This window comes from Sinocyclocheilus rhinocerous, unplaced genomic scaffold, assembly GCF_001515625.1.
Source record: "Sinocyclocheilus rhinocerous isolate Xijiao unplaced genomic scaffold, SAMN03320098_v1.1 scaffold600, whole genome shotgun sequence".
NCBI classification, from domain to species: Eukaryota; Metazoa; Chordata; class Actinopteri; order Cypriniformes; family Cyprinidae; genus Sinocyclocheilus; species Sinocyclocheilus rhinocerous.
Genome location: NW_015653464.1, coordinates 484,115 through 493,957, shown reverse-complemented (window position 1 = coordinate 493,957; position 9,843 = coordinate 484,115). Strand labels below are relative to the sequence as shown.

The 9,843-nt window shown below is 34.5% G+C and overlaps 1 protein-coding gene across 2 annotated transcripts in view; it reads left to right on the top strand.

The window, feature by feature from the left end:
* LOC107715915 (ankyrin repeat domain-containing protein 10-like) overlaps positions 1-9,843 on the top strand; it is a 26,950-nt gene that overhangs the window by 3,884 nt on the left and 13,223 nt on the right. For both annotated transcript variants that reach the window (XM_016522179.1, XM_016522181.1), the window contains exons 2-3: positions 461-613; positions 5,565-5,656. In XM_016522179.1, coding sequence (XP_016377665.1) covers positions 461-613; positions 5,565-5,656 — 245 coding nt within the window. The remainder of the gene's footprint in view (positions 1-460; positions 614-5,564; positions 5,657-9,843) is intronic.

Here is a 9,843-nt window from a genome sequence, read left to right as displayed (position 1 = left end):
CATTTTGTATGATCCCTCTTATTTTGGTAAAATAATTAACATTTTGCAGATTCTGCAAAGTATAAACTTTGGACTTCAACTGTGTGTGTGTGTGTGTATATATACAGTATATATATGTATGTATGTTGTAGTTTCTGTTCACCACTATTGAAGTTTATCCAACGATTATTACTTCTGCTACTGAGAACCACAGAAGTGTATTGGTCCAATCCATGTTTACTTTTAAATATATATAAAAAGAAAGAAAACCGAAATGGTTTTATTTCAGTAATTTGTCTACATCTCATTTGCTATAATTAAATTGTATTCTAAATAAGCATTTATGTGTTGTATTTTATATATCGGAATTAGGCCTGCAATCCTGCTCTGTATATCAGTATTGGCATCAGCCATTGAAAAACCCCTATCAGTTGAGCTCGTATTAAAGGCACTTTTCCCTGTGTCCTCTCCTGTCTCACAGCTGGAGTGTGTAATGCGTCTGGTGCAGGTGGGATGTGGTGTGAACTCTGTGACCTCTCGGTTTGCCCAGACACCTGCTCATATTGCTGCCTTCGGGGGTCATCCTCAGTGCTTGCTCTGGCTGCTGCAGGCAGGAGCTGATATAAACAGACAGGTAAGACATCACTGCGTTATGAGATTATGTATGAGACACCTTTTTGAAGGCGAGCATGCGGAACTTCTTTATTTACATGTAAAAGTGAACAAACATGAAGTTATGTGAGAAAACAGAGCAAGAAGTGTTCCAAACAAGTGAAGATGAGGAAGAACTTGAAATAACACAAAGCGTTGATTAGCAATGTCACAGCTGGCCACATGACTGTTTTATAGCAGCTTTAAATGTGACTCTTCTGATCAGAAATTTGACTTTGTACTATCCATTTTATATAAGTTATACTGTTGTTGTTTTTTTCCCTCGAGTGTTACATAACATTAAGCTGTTAAGAATTTTTGCACTGAATAATCAATAATAATAAATATAATGTAAAATATTTAATGTAAAATTAAATGTTTTATTTTTTACAGAAAACAACCTGATTAAGTTACCATGCCGTATACAGTTAAAAAACTTTAAATAGTCTAACATTGCTTTATATGTAATTTTATTGTAAAATTATTTTTATTGTAAAAATAATATTATAAAATAATTATTGTAAAATATCAAATATTTAACGTACAAATTTAAAAAAAAAATTTTTTATAAAAAGTAAATAAATCAACAAAAATGTTGCAGTAAGAGCCTGATTAACATTAACCGCTTTTCCACCGAAATTACCTTGAACAATTTGTCCCAGGAACTTTTTTTCCCCCAGACCTGTTGCTGTCTGCGTTTCCATCGCGGTCTAAAGTACCGAGAAGATTAGGCAAATAGTCTGGTGACGTAGGTTTGCGCACGTTTCACAATACCAAGTATGCAAATTTCGGACTTGCGTCCTCGGTAGTTCGGACTTCGTAAGTTTGACTCAGGAGTGTGAACTCCCGCGGACGGGACGACGCAAGTCCAGTAATTCTGCAAACAGCAGCGTACTTGATAACATCAGTCAGCTCACCTCGGCTACTGCAATTTTCCTCACTGTATTGAGACGAAATATCAAACATCACTGCCACTTTTCGTTTTCATTTAAACATATTAATAGCCGCAGAAATTAGTTCAGGGAACATACATAGCTACACATGAAATTACAATGAAACGAAATATTATATCAAACAGTATTGCCTCTTTTCATTTTAACACAGTAATAGAATAAAGACCAAAGATTACCTATTAGATTTACCCAAAACGAATTATAGCTTATATTTAACCACTACAGAGACATCAGAGCCAGTGGCAAATGTCAGAAGGGCTAGCCGAGTTGAAGCTGCTCTCATCGGGAAACATGAGCACTGAGCGCCCGCTGATCGCCTGGAGCTCCGAAATCACTGAAGCACATTTTCAAATAGGCGCTGTCTTTATAATTAAACCGCAGATTTGAGTTTTAAGCAACTACATTCTCGCCTGAAATACTACATTTCATGACACAATAACAGTAATATTTAAAAATATATATATATAATAAATGGTGGTTGAAATACAATGCTGCATGAACTCAACGAATCACCATGTTCAGCACCCAAATCCCGCCCCCGAAGGTTCCGGACCTTTGGAAAAAGTTTTTTTCTCTCTCTTATTCCATGGATTTTACCCCTTTCCCTCCACATTTTTATTTTTTTTTATTTTGCATTTCAACAACATCTTAACAGAACAAAATAGGCTAACTTAAACTGAACTGTAAGTCCTCACAGACTGAGACATTCATATTATTCATACTATAACAGAGAAACAAACCGCCATACAAGACATTAATCCAAATAACATAAAATAAAATACATTCATGCAACCATAAACAGTGTAGGGGATTAAACAAAATCACACTTATTAAACAAATCAAATAATTTCTTGACCTTATCACTTCTCATAATTTTTAGGACCTCTGAATACATGGCAAGCTCATTTTTAAAGACATTAAACTGGGGTGCAGTTTACATTTGTGAATAAAGTATTTTAATATGAGAAGTAAACAATTTACAACAAAGTCTACACTTTTGCCCTCCAAATGTTCTCCAAATTTCACCATGTCCCAAGTAATAGATGGAAAAATACATACTCTTTGTTTAATCCAATAACATACTTCAGTCCAAAATTAATTAACCAAATTACAATGAAGAAATAAGTTCTGATAAATGTAGTTTCTACATCATTATTACAGAATTGACAAATATTACAATCCACATTAAATCTTAATCTCATAAATTCCTTCGCAGGATAAATATCGTACACAATTTTTAAATGCACTTCTTTATATTTTGGTGGAAGAGGAAATAGCAAATACTTGCATCTAAATTCATTAACTGATTTCCTATTTTTTACTTTTTTATAATTTAAAGAAGAAACCAATCCGATGTATAGTTGACATTTGAGGCTTAATGCTATAGAAAAGCACAACGTTTTTCAGTTAGAGTGTTTTCAGCTTATTTTCATTTAAAAATACAGCATGCAGTTGCATTAAACTATGGTATAAACATCATTCAATGTTAATTGTGATAATCGTTATTAATAATCGCAATTACAATTTCAAGGGAATAATCGACAATTTTGATGTTTGTCATAATCGTGCAGCCCTAGTGTCCATTGAGTAGCAATGTCCCCCCCCCACCCCCTCCATACAGTTATACAATCATTTTACAATCATGAAATTTACAACTTATTTCTGAGGGGCAAATTTTTACCCAGAACTTTATTTAGATCCTGGTTCCTGCGGTGGAAACACATCGAGAACTAGCCCAAAGTCTCTAGTTCCTGGGGAAAGTTCCTGCGGTGGAAACGGGGCTATTGTTGCCGTGCCAAATATGGTTAAAAACGGTCAATGATCCAAAATTGCATTATGTGTAGTTTTTTTGTTAAAAGCTGTCAAATTTATGGTTTTTGCTAGTAAAAATTTTTGTTTTATTATGACATTCCTAACACATAATTGTATTGTGTATATACATAATTTTCTTCTAATTTTTGTTATGGGTTTTTAGTGTTACATTTTCTGCTATTATTTTCTGCATTATTTTAGTGTTGTGTGATGTTTTGTCTGTATGTGTACGAGTATTGGCCGTGTGTTATGGGCAAGCTATTTACAATGATTTCTGATTCATTTTATGGTTAAAAAGCAGATTTTGGTTATTTAGTAATAAATTGGTATATCAACATTATGTGACTTCATGAAACATTATGAGCTAAATATAAACGTAGGTCATGGTATTGTTTAAGGTGAATTACATCTTAAACAATACTACAATTTCCATTTTTGGTAAAAATTTAATAGGATATTTGAGAGTGCATTAGGTTCTTTAGTCAAGATTATGGTCATGCCAACCCCCACAGTTTTCACATATAAAAAATATTTATGAAATTTAGCTTAAACATTTGCTAATTTTTGATGATAGGCCATACTCAGTCAGCCTTGGTTTACTGAGGCCCTGGGCCCTTCATGACTAGCTGTTTCACTGTGTTCATGTACTGTATCATCACTGTGTTTTCATGTGTGCAGAATATAGAAATCCCCATCATCAGCGTGTGAGCATATTTCTGATTATTCATGTGTTCTCCGCCTCCACCATTCACTGGTGTTACAGCAGAGAAATGAGATTACTAGGCCATTGCTACATAACCAGTGATGTGTTCTCCAAATATAGACTAGTTTCTCATCCCCGCTGGCTCAGGCAGATCAACATTAATGATTTAAGGGCATCGCCCGTCCCATCGACTGATCTCTTACCCAGTCTTGTCTTGTACTGCTCGGAGGAATGTAGCTGGAGTGAAAAGCTGCCGGGCGTCAGTCTGACCCACATTCTTCTCCCATGAATCAGTGATTCTGTTGAAAGGGCTGCCTGATGCTCAGCGGCTCCTTTAAGAGTTTACTGTAGCTTTCTGTCAGGGTGAAAGGTTCAGCCGGCTGCTCCACCAGCTCCTAAATAAATAATGATTCTGGGTTGTGACGGAGAGATTGCACTTTCACTTCCAGCAATATGGTGATTGCTGCCATATTCATCAGTCTGCAGACACAGTGTTGTTATTGTTAACTAAAACTGTTAGAAATAATTGTTGGTCAATCGAACCCGGGTGCGCACCAAAAGTGTTAGTGTGAAAGCACCTTAAAATTACTAAAACTGAAATAAATTAAAGCTAAATAGAAAAATGTCACAATCATGACAGTCCTGTGGCCTGTAGCACGAAGCGAGATGAACAAACTCAGAGTTGCAGAGTAAGTTTTGAGTTGACAAAACCCGATAGCCAACCTGGTTTAGATCAGGTTCACCGGGCTCACAAAGCTCGATATAAACGTTCTCTGTCAACTCAGAGTTAACCAGAGTTTGTGATTAACTCTGTAGTGCGTGCACCTGAAAGTGTGACACGTGCAGCAAACAGCCAATCACACGAAACGTGGAGATGATCACCAAAGCGTCAGTTGGATTCACTTCTCGCGAGAGTCAGCGCAATTCACTTTTCTACTGAAGATTAAGAGATGCCGTTATTAAAAATGTAAATGTAAGGAATAAGCACTTACACTGCAGCAAAAGTTTGGCAGCAGAAAGAAAATATGGCTATGCAAAGGAATCAACTGAATTTAATTATTTATATATAGTTTCACAAAGAACTCAAAAGGAAAACGCTTGAGTTTAAAGTCATTTTAAAAGTTGGATATATTAAAGCTTTATCTATCTATCTGTCTGTCTATCTATCTATCTATATATATATATATATTTATATATATAGATATATATCAGCTGATTGATCCAGTTTGGGTTTGCGATCTCTAACCCAGATTCCCAGAATAAAACCTGCTCCAGAGCATGGTAGCCGTGTTGCGTAAGTTACCATGGTGACGAAACCTGCTCAACACCAACCCATCTTCTTGAGCCCGAAAACTCAGAGTTTGCTCAAACTGAACGTGAACTTACCTGGGTAAAAACTGAAACTGGCTTCGTGCTACAGGCCACTGCTCCCAGCTGGTGCTTTACATTCTCTGTCTGTTTTGTAGGACTATGTTGGAGAAACCCCCCTCCACAAAGCGGCCCGTGCTGGCAGCATCGACTGCATTAACACGCTCCTGGTCCAGGGAGCCAAGGCAGAGTAAGTCTTCTCAAACTGCTGCTCTCTCTAACTGTATCTCTCTCTTCCCTTGCATCAGCCCCACTGATGCTTCATTTAAGAAGGGCTCCATCAAAACCGAAACATTGATTCTCTTGATTATAAGGCTTTTATTTCATTTCTTCCACTGCAAGATAATATGGTCAACAAAAGACACTAGTGAATTATAGTGAGACCGTTTTGAACCGTCTGAGATTTCCCTGCCCTCCTCTATAAAAACAAATGAACCCTATTGTCCTGAGTGGTAGAAATCTGACTGGTTTTCAATCTCACATTTTTACTTGATTTTAAAACCTGCATGCATGAGTTACAAATAAAAGAATATCAAATGTTTATTTTCTAATTTTAATGTTTGTTTTTAACTGATAAATTAAAAACGAGTTTGTGATTTATGTAGGAATATTTTGAGGATAAAACATTTTAATAGAATGCCCATTTTTAAATGATACTAGATGACATTTTTATTCAGAAAATATATTAATGGACATTTTAAAAAAAGGTTTCTCCTGAAATAATTCTAGAATTTGTATCATAGTAATTTGAAAGGCTCTATATTGCTTTTATTGTTGTTATTGTTATTATTGTTAGTTTATATGATCTATTTTTTGAATGTTGACTTTAGACAAAATGTTTGAAAGTTATTGTAAACATTATATTGAAAGGATATTGATTGAATTGATTGAGTAATGCAGTTTAACTGTTTTTGCCATGAATCTAGCCATTGCTGCATTAATGAATTAAAGATTTAAGCCATGAAACAAATCTGCTACAATTTGTACCTACAGACAAATGTTGAATAAATGGATGTTTAAGTACAAAACGTTGTACACTTCTGGATCAAAATAGGCATGTTGTTATTATATTGCCATTACTGCAAGTTCCCTTATAATGTTTTTATATGAAGATTTTTTTTTTTAAAGATATTTTTAATTTACGTAAATTGGTTCATCCTGACAGGGTAACAAAATATTATAAACATTAATGAATGATGTATCATGAACTAACAATGAACAGCATTTTTGCAGCAATTATTAATTTTAATTATTAAGTTCATGTTAATAATTATGTTATTGTTCAATGTTAATTTGTTTGCTGATAGTACATTTTGAATAATTATACAGTTTGAAATGTTAATTTAGTACATATTTTGGTATATGTAAACCTGAACATTAAGAAAATTTATTACGGAGTGTCTATTTACACTAACTCCGCCCACCAATGTGTGATTGGGTTAGTCAACACTAGAAAAGACGATTGTGAAACATCAGTTCCAGTGGCGTAGATGGTAAAGTGCGGGCTTTTTACGCGATCGACCCGAGTTCGAATCTGCCTTTTGCTGAACTTTTTTTCCCTCCCTTCTAAAATCTTTCAAATCACATCAGAAAAGCATTTATTTTTTAATAAAAATTAATGAAATAATAAAAAATTTGAAAATAATTTATCGGGTAGGTGTAGGGAGGGATTTATTGTCCCAGTAATGTGGCATCCATTTAATAATTTGAATTAAAATGATAATTTACACTCAATACATTATTATTGCTTACTGTTTTATAATGTACTACAATACTGTAAATAGCATATATCGCTATTTACACTTAGCGCAAATAGCTGCTGCCAATTAATAAATGCCGTTCTTGTATTGTTCATTGTTAGATCATGATAACTAATTGAACCCTAGATTCAATGTGGAACTTGTGTTCTTTTTGTCATCCAAGTTAAAAATGTGATTTTGAAAAGTGACCTAATACACTCTATCCATTTTGAAATGTATTTTGATGGAGCTCTTCTGAAATCTGGGACCAGATCTGGTCTTACTGGCTTAATTTTGCCTAAATGTGAAATGTATTCTGAATTCAGTAATTTGATAATCTCTATCATGTCTTCTATAATCCCCTGTGAAGTGCGGAGGTAATATCCTTTTTGTTCCCTTCACTTTTTGATTTTAAATGTGTTGCCTTTTCAAGGTTGCGAGCTGTTGCACATTTCCTCATAGCTCAAAAGCAAACAACAACTAATGCTATTTTAAATTGTCCTTGGTTGCTGAGGTTTTTTTCCTTGTTGGGAGATAAGATGAAATGAAGTGTGAGAGACCCCATGGTATTCTGGGGGAAATTGAGCTCCATTCAAAATGTCTCTGCAGTGTCATTTTATGGCTAGTAATCAAATTTTTCTAAAATTTCTAAGTTATTTCTAGCATTCTAAAGCTTGTATTCTAGCAAAACATTATCTGAAGTTGAACAAAAAATAATGCAAGAACACACACGAACAGCTCTATTTGATTTTTAAATTTTGCAAATAGAAAAACTAGGCAAGTAGTAGCCACATAGTGTTCATCAAATGCTGGGGTGTCCAGTCCTGCTCCTAAAGGGCCACTTTCCAGCAGAGTTTAATTTATGCCTGCCAGAACACACCTTTTTGGTAATCTTGAAAAACTTGAGCTGCTTCATTTGTGTTTGATTAGGTTTGGAGCTAAACTTTGTAAAAAACTGGCCCTTAAAGGGATAGTTCACCTTCATTTGCTGGTCCCCTATGCAAGTCAATTAGGACCAACTTAAGGTGAACTATCCCTTTAAGGAGAAGTATTGAAAACCCCTGACTGTCATATGCCATATACATGTGTAGATCCACTTGAGAAACTGTTCTCCAACACCTTGTGCATCATTTCGATCATTTCGATTTAGGCTGGTATTGCTATTGGTTGACCTGCTAACACAGATTTTGTTATAAAACATGCTATTGGCTTTGCAGAGGGATTCTGATGGAAGCTCATGCTTTATTAATGCTGATTATTTTGCCAACAGTTGTTCTGCAGGGTGTTGCAACAAGGCATAACTATACAAGTGTAAGCTCCTGTGTGTTGTGAGTTGTCAGCACACACATACAGTGGTGCAGGAGTGTTCTTGTTGCTCATTCTGGAGAAATGACTTTCACCATTTCATATCTCTTGACAATGAGAAATGCCACTTGGGGATTTATTGAGGCGTACTTTAATGATGATGGAGGACATACTAAATATAACTGGAAATGATCTGATGTTCCACAGAAACACCAACCACTTCCATTAGTGACTAAAACACTATTGAATATATTTTGGATCAATTTGTATAATTTCAAATGTAATTTTAAACTTCGATTACTAGATCATGAAATATGTGGTTAGTAATTCATGTATTTTTTTAATGCTTTTTAAATGCATCTTCTATGCTCACCCATCAGTTGACCTGAGGTCAAACAAAGTCCTGCTTTGGAAAGCAGAGGTCTGATGTGTTTTGTGGAACAGCAGGTACAGTGATGGGCTTGCTAGTGTTTCTTGCAGGCTTTTGGTCTGAAGAACACAAGCCTGATGAACGCACTGCAACTGCAAATGCTCCTGTTTTGAATGCCATATGGTTGTGGTCAGCACAACAAACATGAATATCATTTGTAATGTTATGTTAATGCCTTCAATTAAAACTGGTGACACTTTACAATAAACTTTAAGTTGTTAACATTAGTTGCATTTTGTATCTTGAACCCAAAAAAGATTGTTATATTAATAATTTATTAATCTATGTTAATGATAATTTCTTATACATTTAGTAATGTTTGTTCATGTCTGGCATTAATACATAAACACCAATGCATGCAACTTAAAATGTTAAAAATTGTGTTTGTATATTAATTATCATTCACATTGATTAATAAATGCGGTTCTTTCATTGTTCATTGTTAGTTCAGGATACCTAGTTCGTTAACAAATTGAATCTTATTGTAAAATTTTGCAATAAAACTATTAAGATAATTGCTACATTGTATAAAAAAAGAACAATTACAGTTATATGCAAAATTTACACTATACAAAAGACTAGAAGGCTGCAGTCTGTGATTGTCATGGGGTTGTTATTTAACAGTACACAAAAATACGCAGTAACTGTTTGGCTGAATTGTGCACTTCACAAAATTTCATTTCACTCCCAGTAAGTAAAAAATACTGGAAAAAAATGAGAAAAAAAACAAAACAATGTAAACCCACTTCTGCATTTAAGAAATTCCTCAGTTCGAGGGTAGCACAGATTTTGTCAGCTGATATTATTTTTAGTATATATATTTTTTTTTTCAATTGACATGGCGATTAAAATATTTACTTGTGTATATGATACGTAAGAGAGTTTTTTTTTTTTTTTTTTTTT